At 37.4% G+C, this 27562-nt stretch overlaps 2 protein-coding genes across 13 annotated transcripts in view; one reads left to right on the forward strand and one right to left on the reverse strand.

Annotated features, from left to right (window-relative positions):
• TRIM37 (tripartite motif containing 37) overlaps positions 1–12961 on the forward strand; it is a 240383-nt gene extending 227422 nt beyond the window's left edge. For all 12 annotated transcript variants that reach the window (XM_072779768.1, XM_072779756.1, XM_072779751.1 and 9 more), the window contains one exon: positions 12910–12961. In XM_072779768.1, the coding sequence (XP_072635869.1) occupies positions 12910–12946 (37 nt within the window). In that variant the 3' untranslated portion in view covers positions 12947–12961. The remainder of the gene's footprint in view (positions 1–12909) is intronic.
• PPM1E (protein phosphatase, Mg2+/Mn2+ dependent 1E) overlaps positions 1–27562 on the reverse strand; it is a 213013-nt gene that overhangs the window by 103968 nt on the left and 81483 nt on the right. The gene's annotated exons all lie outside the window — the stretch shown is intronic.

Genomic DNA, 27562 nt, shown 5'->3' on the forward strand with positions numbered 1-27562 from the left:
AAGTCCAAGAGTATAGAAAATGTGTGAAGGGATAAAGTTGAAGCCCACATCTTTTAAAAAGTTTATTTTAGTACTTAACCTTGTTTTCCTAAATAATTTTCCTAATTTTGGATTTTAACCAAATGGTCAAAAATTAGAGGTAACAGCAAAGCATTACAAGTAGCATTTTTTTCAAAGATTAAAAATAAGTACATTTAAAATATTTTAAAAGTGTGGGGGCACCTGGGCAGCTCTTGGCAGTTTGCTTGAGATTCTTTCTCTCCCTCTTCCTCTGCCCTGCCCCCAACTTGTGACCCCTTATCCTAAATAAATAAAATCTTAAAAAATATATTTTCAAAGTGTGTTTCTAATTCTGTGAGCAAATCCTTGGATGCACATTTTGCATATAAATAGAATACTCAATTTAAGATATCCCACTAAAAAATCTATTAGTACAAAGAGTAATCAAAAGGCATTTTAGGGGATCCCTGGGTGGCTCAGCGGTTTAGCGCCTGCCTTTGGCCCAGGGCGTGATCCTGGAGCCCCGGGATCGAGTCCTGCGTCAGGCTCCTGGCATGGAGCCTGCTTCTCCCTCCTCCTGTGTCTCTGCCTCTCTCTCCTTCTCTATGTCTATCATAAATAAATAAATCTTTAAAAAAAAAAAAGGCATTTTAGCACTTAGCTGCCAAATTCCAGAGTCTGGATTATTGCAGGAACATTCTGCTGTCACTCTAGCAAGAGTCTTAAAGGAAAAAAGATGTTGAAAGATTAAGAAAGTAAAATCATTCTACTTTGGCACCTTTTTTTGGACAACTGATTCTTAATATCTAGTAAAAATATTCAACTGAATTACTAAAAAGAAGAAATGAATCAAATATTGTCTATTACTTTGTTCCCCAAATTTGAATAGCAAAAGTCAGTTTTCATAAATATTTTCTAAGCTATACTTTATGACTCTCTAAACTAATCTTTAAACTCACAGGGGCACCTGGGTGGCTCAGTGGTTGAGCGTCTGCCTTTGGCTCAGGTTGTGATCCCAGGGTCCTTGGATTGAGTCTTGCATCAGGCTTCCTGCAGGAAGCCTGCTTCTCCCTCTGCATCTGTCTCTGCTTCTGTGTCTCTCATGAATAAATAAGTAAAGTCTTTAAAAAAATAAACTCATAAAATATTCTTAGCTTCTAAATAATTGCCTATTGGGATCCGTGGGTGGCGCAGCAGTTTGGCACCTGCCTTTGGCCCAGGGCACGATCCTGGAGACCCGGGATCGAATCCCACGTCGGGCTCCCAGTGCATGGAGCCTGCTTCTCCCTCTGCCTATGTCTCTGTCTCTCTCTCTCTCTCTGTGACTATCATAAATAAATTTAAAAAAAAAATAAAAAAAAAATAAATAAATAATTGCCTATTCTGTATTTGCCATTTGGGTCTTTTTTTCCCTAAGTAGCAGATTAAGGTCTTTTACTGAATTTTAGTAAATTGATGGTTTGCTTGGCATATCTATCATAACAAGTAGAAACCACTAAGTAATCATTCTTTCCTTATTTAGAAATTGGCCACAAGAAGTGATTCCCCTTTCAAACTTTGATTTCTTATTTTACTTTTTTTGATAACAGCTTCACAGGGGCACCTGGCTGGCTCAGCCAGTAGAGTGCACAACTCTTGATCTCAGAGTTGTGTGTTCGAGCCCCACATTGAGTGTAAAGTTACTAGTAACAGCTTCACTAAGATATAATTCACATATCTCATTTTATGGATCTACTTACCATAATCTTTCAACTATCACCTAACTCCTAAAAACGAAATCTCCCTCCACTGTTCTGTTTGTAAACCTTTATCCCTAAGAATAGAACTTGTATTAGCAAAGAAAATTGGGAGTTTTGACAAAAAAATTAGAAATAATGAGTTTCTAAAGTTCTTTTCACTGTATCCAGAAATGCTACTACTTACACTTTCTAGGAAAAAGTGCATTGAAAATCCTAAAATAAATTTCAAAACAAACTTTTAAAATATAATTTGTTCAAAATTGAAGTTTTCCTATAATGTAGATGAGAGACTCCTAGTAGTCTATAAAGCATTGTGAAGATATATTTATCTCTTTGGTGGGGAAGTGATAAGTTTAGAAATGTAATGTATGAACTAGATATTCTTTGTAAAAACATAAATTAAACAAGAGAATTTAAAAGCAATATCTTGATTTTCTATTTTTCTTTTTCTTTAGGAAAATCTCATCTTTTTCATTAACAATGAGCAAAAAGGGAGGCATGTGAGTGGCTCAGACAGTTTAACAATCAACTCTTGCTTTTGGCTCAGCTCATGATCTCAGGGTCATGGGACTGATTCCTGTATCAGATTCCACTCAAAGTAAGCTTGAGATTCTTCCCTGCCCCCCTCTTCCTCCCCTTCAGCCCCTAAATAAATAAAATCTTAAAAAAAAAAATTGTTCCATTTTGAAGTGGAGGTTTGTGCCACCTAAGTGGGTTCCTGCTGAAAGGAATTTGAGAATATTTTCCTTCACTTGCAGGACATCAAAGGCGCCAAACATTGTGAAAGCTTCCCTTGAAGTCATGCATAGAACCCAGAACAACACTATGTGGACTCCTCTCTGGGTAGTGCAGAAAGGCGTAACACATTTAAGTCACAAACTATGGTGCTCATTATGCAGTCAGTTTAACAAGATATAACATCTCAACAACTGAAAAATATCAATTCTTTTCACTCTTTGAAGAGATGTAAAGTCCTGGGTACTCCATGGAGTCACTCTCTTCAGATAAGGCCTTTGTACAACAGCTCTCATTAATGACAGTGCAGATGTCTGACATCCTTGGAATTTTCATTAGGATTCATCTAGCTGTATCTTATCTCATGGGTCTCTTCTTTGATGAGCCGCATTTTCCTTCCTCCTTGTACTATCCATGGTGTTAGTAATGATTAGAACTAAAAAAGACTTAATTACAGTAACTTTCAAATAAGGTCCTAAATATAGTTCTTGTTCAGTCAACTGTGATCGTCCATGAAAATCACAAGAGTGTTTAAAACAAGATGCAGAGGATTCTATTAAATTACATTCTAGGACCTAAGCTTTTATATATATATATTTGTATTTATAAGACAATTTATATTTAGAAAATTGATTATAATTTTAGCAAAATGAACTCTCTTCTTCCACCTGGGTCTCAAAATGGCAATACCTGAAACACTGTGATTAACAAGTATAGTTACACAGTACCTGTTCCTTTTGAAACAATGAAAAATAACTGCTTCTATTAGAAGGGAAGAAAGCAAGATCAAAGTAAACTTGTGAGATGTAACTATAGGTTCAGCCAAGAGTAGGAGAGGAAAACCCTCTCAATGTGTATTTAGCTATTGAGATATTGCTCTTTAGTTACTGGGCTACTTGGTCAACTTAAAGCTTATTTTCTTTTTTAAATTTTAATTCCATTAGAGTCAAAATACAGTGTTAACATTAGTTTCAGGCATATAATATAGTGATTCAACAATTCCATGTATCACCCAGTGCTTATCAAAATGTGTTCCTTAATTCCCATCACCTATTTCACCCATTCCCCCACTTATCTCCATTCTAGTAACCATCAGTTTGTTCTCCATAGTTGTGAGTTTCTTGGTTTACCTCTCTGTTTTTTCCCTTTGTTTTCTTAAATTCCACATTTGAGTGAAATCATATGGTATTTGTCTTTCACTGAGTGACTTCAGTTAGCATTATACTCTAGCTCCATCCATGTCACTGCAAATGACAAGATTTCATTGTATATATACACCACATCTTCTTTATCAATTCATGTATCAATGGACATATGGGCTGCTTCCATAATTTGGCTATTGTAAATAATGCTGCTATAAGCACTGAGCTGCATGTATCCCTTTGAATTGGTGTTTTTGTATTTTGAGAGGTAAATACCCAGTAATGTGATTACTGGATCATATGGTAATTCTATTTTTAACTTTCTGAGGAAAGTCCAGACTGTTTTCCAGAGTGGCTGTACCAGTTTGCATTCCCACCAACAATACAAGAGGGCTTTTTTTCTCCACATCCTTGCCAACACTTGTTTCTTATGTTTTTGATTTATGAGGTGATATCTTATTGTGTGTTTTTTTTTTCCTCACTGTGTTTTTGATCTGCATTTCCCTGATGATGAGTAATGTTGAGGATCCTTTCATGTGTTTATTGTCCATCTGGATATCTTCTTTGGAGAAATGTGTGTTCATGTCTTATGCTCATTTTTTAATTGGATGATTTGGTTTTTTGGGCATTGAGTATTATAAATTCTTTATATATTGGGATACTAAATCTTTATCAGATATGTCATTTGCAAATATCTTGTGTTTTGTAGGCTGCCTTTTAGTTTTGTTGATTGTTTCCTTTGCTGTGTAGAACTAAAGCCTACTTTCTTACATAGGTTCTTTTCCCCAACTTTTTAAAGTTGCCTGCTGCTAATTAGACAAATTAATATTGATACAAAGAGCATATATTATTTTTCAAGATTCATTTATTTATTTTAGAGGAAGAGGGGGAGAGAGAGAGAGAGAGAGAATCTCAAGCAGACTCCCTGATGAGCAAAGAGCCCAATGTGGGGCTCAATTTCATAACCCTAAGATCATGACCTGAGCCAAAATCAAAAGTAGGACACTTAACCAACTGAGCTATCGAGGTGCCCCAAGAACATATGTCATTTAACACAATAAGGCTATGCAGTTATTGAGCTACTTGGTGAAAAATGTTGTTTCTCAAATTCATCTCGCTATGTTAATTTACTAATCTAAAAAAATCTACAGAGCAGTCTTTCCTGGTGCCCCATAAAAAACTTAAAATCTGAAATGTCCCAAAATAAAAATTTAATTTAAAAAGATGTTGGGGGTGTGTGCCTGGGTGGCTCAGTCGGTTAAGCATCCAACTCTTGATTTTGGCTCAGGTCATGATCTCAGGATTGTGAGATCAAGCCCAGTGTTGGGCTCTGCACTCAGTGAGGAGTCTGCTTGAGATTCTCTCCTGGCTTCTTCCTTTGTCCCTCCCCACCATGCAGGCTCTCTCTTTCTCTTTTTCTCTCTAAAATAAATAAATCTGGGCAGCCCCAGTGGCGCAGCGGTTTAGTGCTGCCTCCAGCCCAGGGTGTGATCCTGGAGACCTGGAATCAAGTCCCACGTCAGGCTCCCTACATGGAGCCTACTTCTCCCTCTGCCTGTGTCTCTGTCTCTCTCTCTGTGTGTGTGTCTCTTATGAATAAATAAATAAAATCTTTAAAAAAAATAATAAAATAAATATTTTTTTAAAAAGTAGGAACTCAAAATATATTCCTTATCATAGCCATCTAATCTCCTCTACGTAGACTGTATAAAAAATCACAATGTACAGAGTTTCCAATAGTGAAAGGCCAGTTATTTTTTCCTCTACATTTTTAAAAATCCCAATTATGCAGTAAGTCACTAAGAAAATGTCCCAAGATTCTTTCAGGTAGTACAAATCAGGTTCTAATTTTTCAAAAGATATATTATTGTAACTGGTATCTCTGAGGTCCAGAATCCACTTCTACCTATATAATGACATCTTCATATAAATGTCTTCCAGATGAACACTTTGGCATAATTCATCTTAAACTCTCAGACATTATTATTTTTATCTGGGAAGATTTCTAGAACTATTAGAATCTTAATAGAACTCTCAAAGCTATATATTCAGCCATAAAATTATAAAACATAAATTTGTTCTTCAGTAATGAGAGACTAAGTATACAAATGGACAATGAGGGATCCCTGGGTGGCGCAGCAGTTTAGCACCTGCCTTTGGCCCAGGGCGCGATCCCGGAGACCCAGGATCGAATCCCTCGTCGGGCTCCCGGTGCATGGAGCCTGCTTCTCCCTCTGCCTGTGTCGCTGCCTCTCTCTCTCTCTCTCTCTGTGTGACTATCATAAATAAAAAAATAAAAAAATAAAATTCTTTAAAAAAACAAACAAAAAACAAATGGACAATGACCAGACCATATATAATCACGGAACTCTGTCCCACAATCTTTTCAACAACCAGGCTGAAAAACCAATCACAACTTCTGCGGTAATCAGCCTAGAACAGTTAGGATTTTGTTAAGGACTGCCAGCAACCCTTACCCCACTCTTTTTTTTCTTTTTCTTTCTTTCTTTTTTCTCTTTCTTTTTGTCTTCAGCCCACACATCAACCCCACATGATTTCAACTTGGGGACCAACCAGTGAAAGACAAATATGTTCCCCAAACCAATCATGTAAGATGCCTGGCTTCTACTTAGTCCATGCTATTTAACTTTCTCTGCCTACAATCTCCAATCAGTCTCCCTTTTTCACCATAAAACTTTCCCAATCCCCTCTGAATCTGCCAAATACAATGAATAACAGCAACTGACTTTCTTGTTTTTGCAAACTCTGAATACATAGCCTGTCTGTTCTCATTTTGGGTGATTTTTATTTCCATGGTAGTGTAAAAATTGTGCAAAAACAAACAAAAAACTAACACTATGAGCATTTTATTCTAAGCCAAACAAGTCACACCTCAGTCTAGCTGTTTCTACCTTAGTTATTGTTCTGTTTGTCAGTCAGTATACCAATACCAATTTACTGCTTTTGATAGATAAATGTTTTCCATCATCTGGAAGACAATTTTTGTATTCTCCTTTAATGTTTAATATTTATTTCTATCCTCAAATTGGGATAGTTTCTTTGGAACTGTGAAAACAACAACCAAAGAAAAGACTATACTATATTTTAGAAAAAGAGTGATACTAATGATATAAATTAGAACTAAATAGTGCAGTAAAATATCTGTGCTCAATCTACAAATATATCTGCAGAAAATGCAGAAAGTGATTGTTAAATTTTGTTGATACTGAAGAGAAAGCAGACCAACCTATAAAGAGTTATGGAAATGTATCTGTAACAAATTGCAATTGTTTTGGATAAAATGTGGGTTTACTTCTACAATGGCATAATTAATGTAAAAAAAAATAATGGTTTTATAAGAAAGGTTAAGAAGAGGAATTTAGAGCATAAAATTCCCAATCACATCTTTTGGATTTAGTAATAATGAAGGCTCTTAAGGACATTTTTTAAAATGACAAAATGTTCTCAATTTTTTTGTGTGACATTATCTATATACCTGAGGAAAGAATGAAAACAATTTCAAAATATTTGTTAGAGGTACAAAATATAATACGTAGAAAATAGCATTTATACTAAACACATCTGATGAAGTCTTACCATAAATTATTTGCTATGATAGTGGAGCTTCCAGAAATTATTAAAATAACTGAAGTTTTATAAATTGATTTTTAAACCACAAGTGGCCAGAGAATTGAATGATGTGCTGACATTATTTTAAATTTTTATTTATCTTTTTTTGAAAACATCTACTATGTACTATTTGAGGGAATTTTACTAAAGAGCTTCAGAGTAGAAGCCAGCTATTCACCTGTATAGTTTACAATTTGAATTTGAAGGTCCTAATTTATAAGCAGTTCTTATAACTTGTTGCTAGAATTATAGTTCTTTCTTCATATAGCAGCCAGAGTTGTCCTCTTATATTGTAAATCAGATCATGTTACTTCCTTGCTTTAAAAAAAATCTCAAATTCCTTATAGTAATCACAAAGGCCCTATGACGGTCTGACTTGACCCCTGCCTAACTTCTCCAGCTTTGTATCTGGTTCTCCTCTTCCTTACCTACAAAGCTTCAACCACTGTATCACTTCTCTATTACCTCAGAGCTTTTTACCCTTCTATCTGGACCCCACATTTCATGTGGCCAGATCCTTCTGAACTCCTTTAGGTCTAATCCTAAATATTTAATATACAGTTGTGTGAGAAGAATCAGTTCTTTGGTAGTCACAGTTATAGAAACTGATACTCAGAAAGAATATTATATCCTACCAATACTTAAATTTAAAAAGTGTTTAATGAAAAAACAAGATCCATCTATATGCTGCCTACAAAAGATGCATTTCAGACCTAAAGACATCTACAGATTAAAAGTGAGGGGATGGAGAAGCAGTTCTCACACAAATGAATATCAAATGAAAGCCAGGGTAGCAATACTTACATTGGACAAAATGGAGTTTAAAACAAAGACTGTAACAAGAGACGAAAAGGATACTATATAATAATAAAGGGGACGATTCAACAAGAAGATATAACAATTTTAAGTATATATGCACCCAATATGGGAGCACTCAAATACATAAAATAGTTAATAACAAACATAAAGTATCTAATCAATAGGCATACAGTAACAGTAGGGGATTTTAACACCCCACTTCATCAAGGGACAAATCATCCAAACAGGAAATCAAGCAGGAAACAGTGGCTTTGAATGACACTTTACCAGATGGATTTTAACAGATATATTCAGAACATTCCATCCTAAAATATCAGGACACACACTTTTCAAGTGCACATGGAATATTCTCCAGAATAGTTCACACATTGGGCCACAAAACAAATCTCAACAGATTCAAAAATATCAAAGTCATACCAAGCATCTTTTCTGGGCACAATGTTATGAGACTAGAAATCAGCTACATGAAAAAAATCTGGAAAAAACACAAATACATGGAAGTTAAATAACACACTACAAAACAATGAAGGATCAATCAAGAAATCAGAGAAGAAATAAAAAATTACATGGAAACAAATAAAAATGAAAACACAACATTCCAAAATCTTTGGGATATAATAAAAGCAGTTCTAAGAAGGAAATTTATAACAATACAGGCCTATCTCAAGAAGCAATGAAAATCTCAAACCACCTAACCTTACACCTAAAGGAGATAGAAAAGGAACAAACAAAACCTAAAACCAGTAATAGGAAGGAAATAATAAAAATTAGAGCAGAAATAAATGTATAGGGCGCCTCAGTGGCTCAGTGGTTGAGTGTCAGCATTTGGCTCAGGGTGTGATCCCAGGGTCTTAGGATCAAGTCTCATATCAGGTTCCCTGCAGGGAGCCTGCTTCTCCCTCTGTCTATGTCTCTGCCTCACTCTGTGTGTCTCCCATGAATATATAAAATCTTTTTTTTTTTTAAGAAGGAAATGTATAGAAAGTAAAAAAACAATAGAACAGATCAATGAAACTAGGAGCTGGTTCTTTGAAAAAGATAAAATTGATAAACCTTTAGCAGGACTCATCAAAACAGACAGGACACACACACAGAGATGACTCAAACAAAATCACAAATGAAAGAGAAGTAATAACAACCAACACCACAGGAATACAATTTTAAGAGAATATTATGAAAAATTATATACCAACAAATTGGGTAACCTGGAAGAAATGGATAAATTTCCAGAAACATATAACTTACTAAAACTGAAATAGGAAGAAACAGAAAATTTGAACAGACTGATTACCAGCAATAAAATAAAAAATATCCCAACAAAAAAAAGTCCAGGACCAGATGGCTTCACAGGCAAATTCTACAAAACATTTAAAAAAGAGTTAATACCTAGTCTTCTCAGACTATCCCAAAAAATGGAAGAGGAAAGAAAACTTTCAAATTTATTCTATGAAACCAGAATTACCCTAATACCAAAACAAGATAAAGACACCAGAAAGAAAGACTATAGGGCAATAATTCTGATGAACACAGACGCAAAAATCTTCAACAAAATACTAGCAAATTGAATCCAGCAATACATTAAGAAAATCACTTTACAATCATGATGAAGTGGGATTTTTTCCTGGGTTGTAAGAGTGATTCAGAATTTGCAAATCAATCAACATTGATATATCCATCAATAAGAAAAAGGATTAAAAAAAACATATAATCACTTCAATACATGCAGAAAAAGCACTTGACTAAGTACAGTATCTATTCATGATGAAGATCCTCAAAAACAGTAACCTATAACATACAACATAAACCATTCCCTCAGTATGTTTAGAGGGAACATACTGCCATGTGGCATGGTCCAATGAGAGACGAAATGATTATTCAGAGTCTGACATCTCGGAACAAGGAGAGGCCCAAAGGGGCTGCACTGCCAGGCACTGCCAAGAAGGGCAGGTACTGAGTCCCAAGTCCAAGCTGGCTCTCAATTTTATTATCGTAGAATGTAAAGTGTGTGAAAACAAGGAAAAACAACTCAAGAAACCAATCATGTGAGGGGCAGCCGGGAACTGCATACAAAACTTTGCACGGGTCTCAGAGGAGCATTAACTAAGGGGCTATGGGGGATAGGAGAACTGACTATCTTATCCAACACAGAAAGATATTATGGCCTGGCTATCTTATCCACCATCATTGCTATTTTCAGCATGTACTATTTTCAGTACAGACCAATGGCAGAATAATTGGCTTTTGCCACATGCATAGAGCTGTTGCCATTTATGTGTGTCCCTGTTGTTTCTTTTACCCACTGAGGTTCTGCTCTCCCACAACACACTTCAACATAATAAAGGCTTTATATGAAAAGTCGACAGTGAACATCATACTCAATGGGGGAAAACATAAGAGAGTTTTCCCTAAGGTCAGGAATAAGACAAGAATGTCCACTCTCACCACTTTATTCAACATAGTCCTAGCCCCAGCAATCAAACAATAAAGAGAAAGAAAAGGGTCCAAATCAGCAAGGAAGAAGTAAAACTTTCACTATTTGTGGATGACATGAAGCTATATATAGAAAATCCAAAAGAGCCCACCAAAAAACTACTAGAATATAAATGAATTCAGCAAAGTTGTAGGATATAAAATCAAGGTACAGAAATCTGTTGCACTTTTTTAAAAAAGGTGTTATTTATTCATGAGAGACACACAGAGAGAGGCAGAGACATAGGCAGAGGGAGAAGCAGGCCCTCCACAAGGGTAAGCAGGACTCAATCTCAGGACCTCAGGATCACGATCTGAGCCAAAGGCATCTGCCTTATGATTCTCTCTCTTCTCTTTCCCTCTCCCTGTGCCCCTCCCCTCCACATTCTCTCTCTCTCAAAAAAAAGAAGACAATTTTAGGGATCCCTGGGTGGCTCAGCGGTTTGGCGCCTGCCTTTGGCCCAGGGCGCGATCCTGGAGACCAGGGATCGAATCCCACGTCGGGCTCCCGGTGCATGGAGCCTGCTTCTCCCTCTGCCTATGTCTCTGCCTCTCTCTCTCTCTCTGTGACTATCATAAATAAATAAAAATTAAAAAAAAAAGAAGACAATTTTATTAACTAACACATGCTAAGAGGCATCAACATTATCTGGTTGCATTATAGGACAGCAAATTGGTTCTGGTTTTTCATTTATCATTTCAATAATGGGATTATAAATTGGCAGCGTGACTATCTTTGTTGAGAAAGTGGTCAGATTCTAGTTTTTCTAGTACCCTTTCAAGGTGTCTTGTTAGGTCTTATCTTTTAAAACTTGCTGCTTCCTTCATGGCATATACGATAATTTTTTTAAGATTTTATTTTTATTTATTCATGAGAGACACAGAGAGAGAGGCAGAGACACAGGCAGAGAGAGAAGCAGGCTCCATGCAGGGAGCCCAACATGGGACTCGATCCCGGGTCTCCAAGATCAGGCCCTGAGCCAAAGGCAGGCGCCAAACCGCTGAGCCACCCAGGGATCCCCTGTTTTTTATTTTTTAAAGATTTTATTTATTCTTGAGAGACACAGAAAGAAAGACGCAGAGACATAGGCAGAGGAAGAAGCAAGCTTCCTGCAGGGAGCCCAGTGTGGGGACTTGATCCCTGGACCCTGGGATCATGCCCTGAGCCAAAGGCAGACACTCAGCCACTGAGCCACCCAAGCATCCAATAGGATAATTTTTTCCCACAATCCGGGAGTCCTTGTACTCCTTCGAGCAATTTGATGACTCTTTCATATTTTTGTCCAAAATGTCAAATTTCTTTTCTTTTTTAAAAATTTTTTTGAAAGAGAGAAGGAGAATTTTAAGTAGGCTCCATGTCCCGGCACAGAGCGTATGGTGGGGCTGGATCTCACCACCCTGAGATCATGACCCAAGCCAAAATCAAGAGTTGGATGCCTACCCCACTTTGCCACCCAGGCAACCACTCAAATTTCCCTCTTTAATTGATGTTTTATTTCAGTGTTGATTGCATTGGTATTGGCAGTTTATCTGGTACTTCTCCCAACACACTGCTGTGACTCTGGGGTCATCATCTTCAAGGACATGGCTGAGCCCCAGGAATGCGTTCCTCCCTCTCCTTCCTGTTTCACTGACAGCAGTGCCGTGCTCTGCCTTCTCTTTAGATGGCAGAGGACTCAGGTTCTCCACAAAGTTTCATTTTGTTTTCTGCTTGACAGCAGACTCCTCTGCTTTATTATTAGTCATTTCTAGTCTGGTCTTGGGGGTCCCCACAATTAGGTCCACCTTACTTTAAGTTTTTTTTACTCCAATTAGTTAACATACATTGTAACATTTTAGGTGTACAATATAGAGATTCAATACTTCTATAAAACACTGGTGCTTATGTGAACAATGTTTTTAAAAAATTAATGTCAAAGGTCATCACATATATTAAGTTTCATAAAACTTTGGTTTTGGGGTTTTTTTTTAAAGATTTTATTTATTTATTCATGAGAGACATAGAGAGATAGGCAGAAGGAGAAGCAGGCTCCCTGAGTGGAGCCTGATGTAGGACTCGAACCTGGCACCCTGGAATCATGCCCTGAGCCAAAGGCAGACAGACGCTCAACCACTGGGCCACCCAGGTGTCCCAGGTTCATAAAACTTTGATTTCCATTGTATTTGTGTGTGTGCATGCATACATACATGTGTATGTACTAAGCCATACTATATCACTTACTGTGGATTAAAGTTCAAAAAATATATTAAAAGCCGTTGCTATATATGTCTACGTAAGCAATAATTAAATCATGTCACCCACACACCTAAAATCCTTGTGACTTCCGAATCCACTTAAAATCTAACCTGGCTCTCTGCTCCTCCCTGTTTCACAGACAGCCACATCCTCTGGTGCAGTGCCCCGAGACATGATGGTGAATGTCGGAGTGAATGTATTTGGCCATATCGGGCACCTGGTCACGAGGGCTGCTTTTAACTCTGGCAAAATGGATATTGTTGCCATCAATGATCCCTTCATTGACTTCAAATACATGGTGTACGTGTTCCAGTATAATTCTATCCATGGCAAATTCCATGGCATGGGCAAGGCTGAGAACGGGAAACTTGCCATCAATGGAAAGTCCATCTCCATCTTCCAGGAGTGAGATCCGCCAACATCAAATGGAGTGATGCTGGTGCTAAGTATGTTGTGGAGTCCACTGGGGTCTTCACCACCATGGAGAAGGCTGGGGCTCACTTGAAGGGTGGGGCCAAGAGGGGCATCATCTCTGCTCCTGCTAATGCCCCCATGTTTGTGATAGGTGTGAACCATGAAAAATATGACAACTCCCTCAAGATTGTCAGCAATGACTCCTGTATCACCAACTGCTTGGCTCCTCTGACCAAGGTCATCTACAACAACTTTGGCATCATGGAGGGACTCATGAGCACTGTCCATGCCATCACTGCCACCTAGAAGACTGTGGACAGCCACTCTGGGAAGCTGTGGCATGACAGTCTAGGGGCTGCCCAGAACATCATCCCTGCTTCCAGTCCCTGCTTCCACTGGCACCACCAAGGCTGTAGGCAAGGTCATTGCTGAGCTGAACAAGAAGCTCACCAGCATGGCCTCCTCCCAACATGTCAGTCTTGGATCTTATCTGCTGCCTGAAAAAAATTGCTAAATATGACAACGTCAAGAAGGTGGTGAAACAGGCATCAGAGAGCCCCCTCAATGGTATCTTGGGGTACACTGAAGACTCTTTTGTCTCCTGCAACTTTAACAGTGTCTCCTACTCTTTCACTTTTGATGCTGGGACTGGCATTGCTCTCAATGACCACTTTGTCAAGCCCATTTCCTGGTATGACAATGAATTTGGGTACAGCAACCGGGTGGTAGACCTTATGGTCCACATGGCCTCCAATAAGAGCCCCCTGAACCACCAGCCCCAGATAGAGCAAGAGGAAGAGAGAGGCAGCTGCTGGGGAGTCCCTGCCCCAACTTATCCCCTGAGAATCTCCCAACTTCCTATTTCCATCTCAGACCCCCTGAAGAAGGGGAGGGGCTTGGGGAGCCCTACCTTGTGATGTACCATTAATAAAGTATACTGTACCCAGCCCCCCAAATGATAATAATAGTAATAAAATAAAATCTAACCTTATCATGGGCAGAAAGGTCCTATATAGTCTGAACTCTCCCTCTCTCTTCAGTCTTACCACGTGTTACCTTCGTCTTAACCCGCTAATATCCTAGTCCTATCAGTCCCCTTTCAGGTCCTCAAACCTGACAAGTTATTTTGTTCTAAGGACCTTTACATATGTTCTTTTCCCCTTGTTTTACTGTCTATAATTTACTTTAAAATACTTTAGTGTGGGGACGCCTGGGTAGTTCAGCGGTTGAGTGTCTGCCTTCCGCCCAGGGTGTGATCCCAGAGTCCCTGGATCGAGTTCTGCGTCAGGCTCCCTGAATGGAGCCTGCTTCTCTCTCTGCCTGTGTCTCTGCCTCTCTGTATCTCATGAATAAATAAATAAAATCTTAAAAAATAAAATAAAACACTTTAGTGTGGGATGCCTGAGTGGCTCAGCAGCTGAGAATCTGCCTTTGGCTCAGGGCACAATCCTGGAGTTCCAGATCGAGTCCTACATCCGGCTCGTGCTTGGAGCCTGCTTCTCCTTCTGCCTAAGTCTCTGCCTCTCTCCTTCTGTGTCTCTCATGAATAAATAAGTTAAATATTAAAAAAAATACTTCAGTGTACAGTAAGATGGTTTATTTAAATCTGCTCTGTTGCTTTTCAATAAGGCTGGGTGTTAAACTGGATGGTAACAGGGGTGGTGGTATGCTCCCACAAGTGGCATTTGAAAATGTCTATGTGGAGGGGTACTTTTTGTTACTAAAATCCAGCTGGGGTGGGGGTGGGGTGTCACTGGTATTTATAGGCAGAATTCAGGGATGCTAAAATCCTATAACTTACAAGACAGTACTGCCTAATGAACTGTTCTATTCATATACCTATATAGCACATTCTCCTCATTCCCTATTATGAGAAACATGGATTCATGCTCTAAGGGCAGTTAATATTTAAAGGACTGTAATCCAGGAATACCTATTCCAGGGTATTTGAATGACTTTTATTTAAAAACAAAAACAAAAACAAAAAACATCTACCTTCTAAATTTCAGAGTTTGGTCTATTCACATTTAATGTAATTACTGAAATGGCTGGATTTACGTTTGCTATCTGTTTTCTAAATGTCTTACAGCTTTTTAATTCTGTCCCTCTGTTGCCACCTTCTCTTATGTTAGTTTAATATACCATTTTATCAGATTTTTAAACTATAATTTTGAGTATTTTCTTCTTCTTCTTTTCAAGATTTTATTTATTTATTTCAGAGAGAGAGAGAGAGAGAGAGAGAGAAAGAGAGAGAGAAGCAAATTTCCCCGCAGAGCAGGGAACCTGACACAAGGCTTTATTCAGAACCCTGAGATCATGACCTGAGCTGAAGGTAGACACTTAAACGACTGAGCCACCCAGGTGCCCCTTCTTTATGCCATTCTGACCTCTACCATTTCTGAGAAGTCAGCTATTATATATTTTGTTGTTCCTTTGTCTAGGAGTCATTTTTCTCGTGTTGCTTTCAAGATTTTGTCTTTGTCTCTTAGTAGTTTGACTATGAAGCATCTAGTTATGGATTTCTCTGTTTATCTTATCTGGGGCTTGGGGGTTTACTGAGTTCCTTAGATTTGCAGACTAATGTTTTTCCTCATATTTAAGAAGTGTTCAGCTATTATGTCTTTAAACACTTGTTCTTCTCTCCTTATGGGACTATTACACTTGTATGGGCATACACTTGATATTGTCTCACAGGTTGCTAAGACTGTTCATTGTTCTTCAGTCTTTTGTTCTCTGTTCAGTGGACTAGATAATTTGTCTTGATCTTTATTTCAATTCACCAATTCATTCTGCAATCTCAAATGCTCTCTTAGCCTATCTACTGAACTCATTTCAGTTACTGTAATCTTCAAATCCAGAATGTCCATTTGATTCTTTTAGTTACTTTCTATTTGTTTAATGATTTAATTATTTGGGTATATTTATAATAGTGGTTTTAAAATCTTTATCTACTAAAATACAACATCTGAGTTCATTTCTATTGATTGGTGACCTGAGCTGAAGGCAGACACTTAACCAACTGAGCCACCCAGATGCCCCCCAAACTAGACATTTTAAGTACTATTTTGTGACAATTATAAATTTTGAACTCTTATTTTTTCCTCCTGTGGTTATTACTGTTGTCTGGACTTCTGTAGAAACTGTCTTCCCATGATGTACAACTGTTAATTTATCTGCCCCTCTCCTACCACTCTCCCCTTCATTTGCTAAGCTCCAGTCATACAAATCTTATTTCTGCCTCTTGAATTCACCTAGCTTATTCCCTTTGCACTTTAGTTCCTTCAGCTTAGAATGCTCTTTCCCCCAATATTTACATAGCTGGCTCCTTCTTAAATGCCATCTCCTTCTTAAATGCCATCTCCATAGAAACACCTTTCCTGTTACTCAAGTTAAAGTAGCTCTACCCCCAGTGACTATTACTTTTGCTTTTGCTCAAAATACTTATCATCAGGGCGCACCTGGGTGGCTCAGTGGCTGAGCATCTGCCTTTAGCTCAGGTCTTGATCCCGGAGTCCTAAAATCGAGTCCCACATGAGGCCCCCTGCAGGGAGCCTGCTTCCCCCTCTGCCTAGGTCTCTGCCTCTTTCTGTGTCTTTCATGAATAAATAATAAAATCTTTGAAAAAATACTTATCATCAGCTATAATTATCTATTTTGTCTATTGTCTGCCTCTCCCACTAGAAGTTTTCTGAGGGTAGGGATTATGTCTGCCTTGTTTACTCTTCTATCACCAGTGCCTAACAAGACATGACATATATCAGGTATGTAAGGAATATTTTTAGAACAAATAAACTAAAGAAGTAAGGTGGAATTAAAGTAATGCCAAACAACAAGTCAAATGTTTTTTGAATGTCTAAGTTCTAGGCATTGGATTTTATGTCTTCACAAAAAAAAAAAAAAAATCCCGTATTTCAGGTGTGGTAAATCATCTGCAAGTCACTCTTTTAATAGAATTAAAGGATGCTACTACAGTCATCAGCAGGATATTAAGAGCAATTTAAATCCCACTGGAGCAACTTACTATAAAGATTATTTATTTATGTTTAGTGAAGTATTTGGAGACATTTTCTAAAATCTATACAGATATTATATAACAACCCAGGAAAAGAGCATTTTATATAAAAGTGCTTGCCTATCAACAGGATGTTAAAACAAGCTGTTCAAGTAAATATCAAAACATTTAAGAAATGATATGCCATTCCTTTATATTGCCTTTATGCAGTTGGTACCTGTTTTTGGATTCTGTGTGTTTAAAGCAAGAAAAAATAGTTCATTTCCCAGAAAGGTGGTTGAAGAGTTAGAGCTTAGAGCTACAGGTTGCCTAAATTTGAAGTAATTGCAACATTCATGAGGAGCTAGAGGGAAAAAAAAATCACTGAAATGTTTTTAATTTCTTTTGAGACTAAGTAGGGTCAGAATGTATGAGCATATTAGATGGGAAGTATGAGCTGAAAGCAAGTGATTGTGAGGGAATCTTGTGGCCACCAAGACTGGGTCTCCCTACTGTCTTTATCATGAGGAATGAGAATTATATGTTTTAGTTCAAACATGAGTTCAGATAAGGTCAGCACTTTCTCACAACTTTGCAATACTTTGGAAGCTATCTCTAACACTTCTACTTTTATTTATTTTTTTATTTTTTAAAGATTTCATTTATTCATGAGAGACACACAGAGAGAGAGAGAGAGAGAGAGGCAGAGACACAGGCAGAGGGAGAAGCAGGCTCCATGCAGGGAGCCCGACATGGGACTCGATCCCGAGTCTCCAGGATCACACCCTGGGCTGCAGGCGGCACTAAACCGCTGCGCCACTGGGGCTGCCCCACACTTCTACTTTTAAATTAAACAGATAAGCATACTACAAGATATACATATGACAATGTAGAGTGTTTGTTAAACTATATATTAAAATGTTAAAGATTTTTTAAAGAATATTTTGAGATACCACTATTATATGAGAGGGTTTTTTTAACGATTTTATTTATTCATGAGAGACAGAGACAGAGACACAGGCAGAGGGAGCAGCAGGCTCCATGCAGGGAGCCCGATGTGGGACTCCATCCTGGGTCTCCAGGATCGTGCCCCAGGCTGAAGGCGGCGTTAAACCGCTGAGCCCCCGGGCTGCCCTGTCCAGCTTCCTAATGCAAGAATACTCCAAGCTTCTTGTTTGGTTTATGCCGTGCACTAAATGCAGACACTATTCTAGAAACTGAATAATGGTCACACAACCCCTTATCCAAAGCTCTTGGGGTTATACTGGTAATGGAATTTCTAATCATTTGTCTAGTAACCTCCAAGACCAGTTTTTCCTAAAATGATAAATGTAAAAACCTAAAAGCCCCAGTGAATTATTGAGTACTCAGGCGACTAAGGGATATGATTGATTTGATGATATTTAAAGTAAAAAAATATATGGATTATGGTTCCATCACTATCAAATTCATCTAACTTTCACTAATTTATAATACAGACTAGCTAGTATATAGCTATTACACTTTAGTGATGAATATTTCAACTTAGGAACTGACTAAATTTGTTGATGAACAATAAAAAATAATGTTGAAAAATTTTAGAAAACAAAACATTATAGACAATGGAGGAATTGTGTAAGAAGTGCCTTCCACTGAAAGCATCTGTCTTTACCAGGGAGTAGTTTTCTTTTTCCTTTTTTTTTTTTTTTTAATCTTTTTTATTGGAGTTCAATTTGCCAACATATAGCATAATACCCAGTGCTCATCCCGCCAAGTGCCACCCTCAGTGCCTGTCACCCAACACCCCATCCCTCCACCCACCTCCCCTTCCATTACCCCTTGCTAGTTTCCCAGAGTTAGGTGTCTCCCATGTTCTGCCACCCTCACTGATATTTCCCATTCATTTTCTCTCCTTTCCCCTTTATTCTTTTTCACTATCTTTTATATTCCCCGAATGAATGAGACCATATAATGTTTGTCCTTCTCCAATTGACTTACTTCACTCAGCATAATACCCTCCAGTTCCATCCACATTGAAGCAAATGTTGGGTATTTGTCGTTTCTAATGGCTGAGTAATATTACATTGTATACATAGACCACATCTTCTTTATCCATTCATCTTTCGATGGACACCAAGGCTTCTTACACAGTTTGGCTATTGTGGACATTGCTGCTATAAACATTGGGGCATGGGTGTCCTGTCATTTCACTGCATCTGTATCTTTGGGGTAAATCCCCAGCAGTGCAATTGCTGGGTTGTAGGGCAGCTCTATTTTTAACTCTGAGGAACCTCCACACATTTTTCAAGAGTGGCTGTACGAGTTCACATTCCCACCAACAGTGCAAGAGGGTTGCCCTTTCTCCACATCCTCTCCAACAGTTGTTGTTTCCCGTCTTGTTAATTTTCCCCATTCTCACTGGTGTGAGGTGGTATCTCATTGTGGTTTTGATTTGTATTTCCCTGATGGCAAGTGATGCGGAGCATTTCCTCATGTGCTTGTTGGCCATGTCTATGTCTTCCTCTGTGAATTTTCTGTTCATGTCTTTTGCCCATTTCATGATTGGATTGCTTGTTGTTTTGCTGTTGAGTTTAATAGGTTCTTTATAGATCTTGGATACTAGCCCTTTATCTGATAGGTCATTTGCAACTATCTTCTCCCATTCTGCAGGTTGTCTTTTAGTTTTGTTGACTGTTTCTTTTGCTGTGCAGAAGTTTTTTATCCTGATTAAGTCCCAATAATTCATTTTTGCTTTTGTTTTCCTTGCCTTCATAGATGTATCTTGTAAAAAGTTGCTGTGGCCAAGTTCAAAAAGGGTGTTGCCTGTGTTCTTCTCTAGGATTTATGATGGATTCTTGTCTCACATTTAGATTTTTCATCCAGTGCTCGCTTCGGCAGCACATATACTAAAATTAGATCTTTCATCCATTTTGAGTTTATCTTTGTGTATGGTGTAGGAGAATGGTCTAGTTTCATTTTTCTGCACGTGGCTGTCCAATTTTCCCAACACCATTTATTGAAGACTGCCCTTTTTCCAGTGGATAGTCTTTCCTGCTTTGTCGAATATTAGTTGACCATAGAGTTGAGGGCCAATTTCTGGATTCTCTATTCTGTTCCATTGATCTATGTGTCTGTTTTTGTGCCAGTACCACACTGTCTTGACGATCACAGCTTTGTAGTACAACCTGAAATCTGGCATTGTGATGCCCCCGGCTCTGGTTTTCTTTTTTAATATTCCCCTGGCTATTTGGGATCTTTTCTGATTCCACACAAATCTTAAGATGATTTGTTCCAACTCTCTGAAGAAAGTCTATGGTATTTTGATAGGGATTGCATTAAACGTGTAAATTGTCCTGGGTAGCATTGACATTTTCACAATATTATTTCTTCCAATCCATGAGCATGGAATATTTTTCCATCTCTTTGTGTCTTCCTCAATTTCTTTCAGAAGTATTCTGTAGTTTATAGGGTATAGATCCTTTACCTCTTTGGTTAGGTTTATTCCTAGGTATCTTATGCTTTTGGGTGCAATTGTAAATGAGATCGACTCCTTAATTTCTTTCTTCAGTCTCATTGTTAGTGTATAGAAATGCCACTGATTTCTGGGCATTGATTTTGTATCCTGCCACACTGCCGAATTGCTGTATGAGTTCTAGCAATCTTGAGGTGAAGTCTTTTGGGTTCTCTATGTACAGTATCATGTCATCTGCAAAGAGGGAGAGTTTGACTTCTTCTTTGCCAATATGAATGCCTTTTATTTCTTTTTGTTGCCTGATTGCTGTGGCTAGGACTCCTAGTACTATGTTAAATAGCAGTGGTGAGTGGACATCCCTGTCGTGTTCCTGATCTTAGGGGAAAGGCTCCCAGGGTTTCCCCATTGAGAATGATATTTGCTGTGGGCTTTTCGTAAATGGCTTTTAAGATGCTGAGGAATGTTCCCTCTATCCCTACACTCTGAAAAGTTTTGAACAGGAATGGATGCTGTATTTGTCAAATGCTTTCTCTGCATCTATTGAGAGGATCACATGGTTCTTGTTTTTTCTCTTGTTGATATGATCTATCATGTTGATTGCTTTATGAGTGTTGAACCAGCCTTGCATCCTGGGGATAAATCCCACTTGGTCATGATGAATAATCTTATTAATGTACTGTTGGATCCTATTGGCTAGTATCTTGTTGAGAATTTTTGCAACTGTGTTCATCTGGAATATTGGTCCATAATTCTCCTTTTTGGTGGTGTCTTTGTCTGGTTTTGGAATTAAGGTGATGCTGGCCTCATAGAACGAGTTTGGAAGTATTCCATCCCTTTCTATCTTTCGGAACAGCTTTAGAAGAACAGGTATTGTTTTTTCTTTAAACGTTTGATAGAATTCCCCTGGGAAGCCATCTGGCCCTGGACTTTTGTGTCGTGGGAGGTTTTTGATGACTGCTTCAATTTCCTTCCCTGGTTATCAGCCTGTTCAGGTTTTCTATTTCTTCCTGTTCCAGTTTTGGTAGTTTGTGGTTTTCCAGAAATGCATCCATTTCTTCTAGATTGCCTAATTTATTGGCGTATAGCTGCTCATATGTTTTTAAAATTGTTTGTATTTCCTTGGTATTGGTTGTGATCTCTCCTTTTTCATTCATGATTTTATTAATTAGAATTTTTCTCTTATTTTTAATAAGGCTGGCTAATGGTTTATCTATCTTATTAATTCTTTCAAAGAACCAACTCCTGATTTTGTTGATCTGTTCTACAGTTCTAGTCTCTATTTCATTGAGTTCTGGTCGAATCTTTATTAACTCTCTTCTTCTGCTGGGTGTAGGTTTTATATTTGCTGTTCTTTCTCCAGTTCCTTTAGGTTCAAGGTTAGCTTGTGTATTTGACTTTTTTCCAGTTTTTTGAGAGACGCTTGTATTGTGATGTATTTCCCTCTCAGGACTGCTTTTGCTGTATATCAAAGATTTTGAATGGTTGTATCTTCATTCTCATTAGTTTCCATGGAAGGGAGTAGTTTTCTAAAACAAATCTACTAGTGTAGTTCTTAACATACTTAACTGTAATTTCAAATTTGTGTATTTCCATGTGCTAAAAATTATACAAGAACCTGAAGTTGAGCAGCCCCGGTGGCCCAGTGGTTTAGCACTGCCCTCAGCCCGGGGTGTGATCCTGGAGACCTGGGATTGAGTCCCACGTCAGGCTCCCTGCATGGAGCCTGCTTCTCCCTCTGCCTGTGTGTCTGCCCACCCCCCCCCGTGTCTGTCATAAATAAATAAATAAAATATTTGTTAAAAAAAAGACTACATATATTAAATAATGGAAGACAATAGTATTGGAAGATAGATAGACATAGAAATCAATAAAACAGAATAAAGAATCCAGAAATAGACTCATTTTTGACGAAAGCATAAAGGCAACTGAATGAAGTATTCTGTAATGGTGTTAGGATAATTAGTCATTTACAGACAATAAACTGAACCTTGATCTAAAGCTCACAATTTATACAAAAATTAACTGAAAAAGGATCTTTGATCTAAACACTACGAAACTTCTAGAAGAAAATACAGGAGAAACTCTTCATGACCTAAGTTTAAGTAAGAAGTTCTTATACATGACACCAAAAGTAGAATCCATAAGAGAAAAAAAGGACTTCATGAAGATTAAACATTTTTGCTCTCTGAAAGATACCATGACAGGAGGAAATATTTGCAAATTACATGTTTGACAAAGTATTTACATTCACAACATTTAAGAACTCTATACATTCAACAGTAAATAAACAACCCAATTAGAAAATAGGCAAAAGCTATACCAACAATACATGCATGGCAAATAGGCACATGAAAAGATATTCAAGAACATTAGCTATCAAAGAAATGCAAATTTAAGCCACCATGAGATACCACTATATACCTATTAGAACAGCTAGAATAAAAAATGCAGACAATACTGTACTGGGTTCAGTTGTGTCCTCTGAAAATTCATGTCTATCTGGAACCTTAAAATGTGATCATATTTAGAGAATCTTTGCAGATGTAAATAATTAAGATGAGGCTATAGTGGATTACAGTGGGCCCTAAATACAATAATTGGTGTCCGTATAAGATCATATGAACACATAGAAACACAGAGCAGACACACACAAAGGAAGATGGGCATATGAAAACAGAGGCAGAGATTGGAGTTAGGCTACCACAACACAAGGAATACCAAGCATTTCCAACAACTACCAGAAGCTAGAACAAATCATGGGATGGTTTCTTCCTCAGAGCATGGCCTCATCAATCTCTTAAATTCTTATTTCTAGCCTACGTAACTATGGGGAAAAAAATTAGCACCCAGTTTGTAGTAATTTGTTATGGCAGCCCTATGAAACAAATACAAATACTAAATACCAGTTAGAAATATGGAACAAGGGGAGCTTGGGTGGCTCAGTCCCTTAAATGTCTGCCTTCAATGTAGGTCATGATCTCAGGATCCTTGGATTGAGCCCTGCATCATTCCCTGCTTCTCCCTTTCCCTCTGCCCCTCTCCTCCCCTCCCACTTATGCATTCTCTCTTTCTCTCTCAAATAAATAATAACATCTTTTTAAAAATTGATAAAAAATAAAGACATGGAGCAATAGGATCTTTCATGCATTACTTGTGGGAATTACTTGTGGGAATGTAAAATGGTACCATCACTCTTAAAAATTGTTTGGCAGTTTTTCATCAAGTTAAACAAATATGACACAACTCAGCAACTACACTTCTGGATATTTACCCTACAGAATTAAGAACTTATGCTCACACAGAAACCTGTACATGAATTTTCGTAGCAGCTTTATTTGTAATAGTCAAAAGTTGGAAACAACCCAAATAACCTTCAGAGGATGAATGGATTAACAAGCTATGGTAAATTCCTACAATGGAATACTATACAGCAATAAAAATAAATGAACTATTGGTACACATTAACAGTATAGCAGGACCTTAAGGGCTCATTCTTATTTTAAAAAAAAATCCTAAAACAAATACCATATGATTTCACTCATATGTGGAATTTAAGAAACAAAACAGATGAACATAGGGAGAGGGAAGGAAAAATGAAATAAGATGAAAGTGAGAGGCAAACCGTAAGAGATGCTGAACTCTAGGACAAACAGGGTTGCTGGAGGGGAGGTGGTTGGTGGGGGAGGCATAACTGGGTGATGGGCATTAAGAAGGGCACTAGATGTAATGAGCACTGGGTGTTATATGCAACTGATAAATCACTAACTTCTACCCCTGAAACTAAAACTAAACAAAACAAAACAACAATCCCAAAGGTCACATACTACATGATCCCATTTATACAACAGTCTTAAAATGATAGAAAACAGAGAAGAGTGGTTGTCAGGGGTTATAACTGGGATATGCCTATAAAGGGACAGAACGTGGAAGTTTCTTTGGGAATTTCTGTAAGCTAATTGTTATGTTGGTTATATGAATTTATACATATGATAAAATTTCATAGAACTATACAGCAGGAAAAAAATTTTTTAAAGGAGTATATGTAATGGAGCACCTGGGTGGCTCAGTTGGTTAAGTGTCCAACTCTTGGTTTCGGCTCAAATCATTATCTCAGGGTCATGAAATCAAGCCTGCATCAGGCTCTGCACTAGGCACACTCTCTCCTCCTCTCAAAAAAAAAAAAAAAGAGAATATGTGTAAAATTTAATGAAATCCAAATAAAGTCTATAGTTTAGTTAATAAGTTTAGTTCATAGCGTTGTGCCAATGTCTGTTTTCTGGGTTTTATACTGGTTTTTATTCTGGTAATTATACTATGGTTACAGTTTATTTAGCCCATAGTTTTCTCTTTCAGTATCTTAACAAAATGTATAAACACAGATGCAGGTAATAATAAATTTGCATCCATTTGCACTCCTATGAATTTGACTTTGGACTTTTTATTCCCTTATTTGCATTTCTTTGTTCAAATGTAGGCTTAGCAGAAAACTTGCCTTTTTTCCACACCTGTACTGATGACATCTAATCTGTTGTCATTAGAGGAAGGTAGATAAAGAGTACCTGTGAATTCTCTGTACTATTTTTACAAATTTTTATTTATTTATTTTAGAGAATGAGAGAGCACATGGGGGAGGGGCAAAGGGAGAGAGAGAGTCTTACGCAAACTCTGCACTAAGCATGGAGCCTGACGTGGGGCTAGATCCCACAACCTTTGAGATCATAACTCCAGCAGAAACCAAGAGTTGGATGCTCACCAAAATGTGCCATCCAGGTGCCCCTATTTTTGCAACTTCTATGTGAGTCTAAAATTATTTCAAAATAAAATGTTTTATTTTATTCTTTTCTTGAGAGAAAGAGCATACATACAGATGTGCACATGTAAAGGAGGGGCAGAGGGGGAGAGAAAATCTTAAGCATGCTCAATGCCCAGCACAGAGCCTTATATGAAACTGGATCTTACAATCCTGAGATCATGAGCTGAGCCAAAATCAAGAGTTGGATACTTAACCAACTAAGTGACCCAGGCACTTGAAAATAAAAGTTTTAAAGAATTGTATTTTCTTTATTTGCATAGTAGATTTAACCCTCAACCTATAACCTAAAGTTGTGGCACAATTGTATTGGGAATCAAGGGAGAGGAGGTAAGTGGTAACAGTAATTATATGAAGTTATTAAATCTTCACTTTCTAGAGTAGAAAACAGAGTTAATGCCTAAAACTGAAAAAAGCAAGAAACAGCAATAGAGCTATTCTTTAGACAGGGAAATTCCAGAAGCAATGACTAAAAATAATTGTTTCGAGGAGGATTTGGGTATAGAGAATAGGATAAGAGATGGTTCTTTTTATTATAAGCTTTATATATAAAATAGTATTCTACTTCACCTCACCCAAAACATGTTTGTCTATGTACTACACTGAACAAAAATAAACATTTTAAAAATCTACAGATTCTCATGTTCTACCCCAAGACTTACTGTGTAACAATCTCTGAAAAGATCTATTTATTTCAGTGGTCTTAAAAGATTTAAACTGGTTATTTCAGAGGAGAATAAAGCATTAATTTAAAATCATGGACTTGAAGCCCAATGCAGGCTTTGCTACATTCTGTGGACTCAAAAATGTACCCTCAAATCCTAGCCTGCAGGATTAAATAAACATTCAACTTATCAAAAGAGCACCAAGACAGAGAATTTAAATGGGTCAGCACAAACCGTCACTACTACAAGAGAATCTCCTTAAAAGTATATAAAATAGACAATAGTAACAGAATCTTTGTACATTAAAGAAAGTTACACTGACAAACTGAAACTAATTTCTCTCTTGTAATCTAAAACGATAGACAGTAAGCAATAATTTTTATCATATAATTGGATTAAATGTACCTTTAATGTATTCCCCTCCTTCAAAATAGCTATCTTTGAGGTTCTGCTGCATTTTAGTTGCCATAACAACCTGAGTAAACCCTTTATTGCTGCAGACATCTGTAGCTATTTATAAACGCAACAGCTGTATCTGTCCAGCTAAATTTATTTTATAAGACACTAAAGCAGTTTTCACTTGCTCTGAATAAACTTAAGAAAAATGTCAGGACCATTAAAAGTAAAACATTTTTATACTTTAAATATAGAAATTTACTATAAATTATATAGAGTAAGTCAAGAAGGAAAATTATTGCATTTCCATTCCATTCTTTCCTGAAGAATGTCAGGAAATGTCATACCAATGTCAACACAAAGCTTTCTAAACTGTCATTTTCTTTTTTTTTTGTCAACCATTTTCTAAATTAAAATATGCTTATTTTAAAATACATTTCTTCTCTCTATAATTAAAAATACAAACAATACACAAAAAAGTAAACACTAGCATTTATCAGCAGCTAAGAAAACCTAAATTCATTAAAAGTAGAACAATTATTTTACAACAGAATCCTTTCTTTTTTTAAGTTAATGTATTTGTTCTATTAAAATGACTAATAATAATTAGACTGGAGAAATGCCTGTCTTCACTGGTATGAGTTTTTGAGGATTTATTTTTTTCTAAAGATTTTATTTATTTATTTATGGGAGACACAGAGAGAGGGGCAGAGACACAGGAAGAGGGAGAAGCAGGCTCCCTGCAAGGAGCCCGACGTGGAACTTGACCCCAGACCCCAGGATCACATCCTGAGCTAAAGGCAGATGCTCAACTGCTGAGCCACCCAAGTGTCCCAAGTTTTTGAGGATTTAAAAATAAAAAGTTTATTCTGCAGCATGTAGCAGTTGACTAGAAGCCTCTTAGGTAGGATCTGTACCCATATTAGAGTCTCAGAAAGTGTTGGCTCAACAGATCACTCAAGATTAAGATTGCTATATTTAGAACAACCTATAGTTTTTATATACATGAAAGAAGTTTTAAATTATGTGTAAATAAATTTATTGAACTGTTACAAACATTTTCTT

The sequence above is a fragment of the Canis lupus genome, chromosome 16 (genome assembly GCF_048164855.1).
Source record: "Canis lupus baileyi chromosome 16, mCanLup2.hap1, whole genome shotgun sequence".
Taxonomy (NCBI): Eukaryota; Metazoa; Chordata; class Mammalia; order Carnivora; family Canidae; genus Canis; species Canis lupus.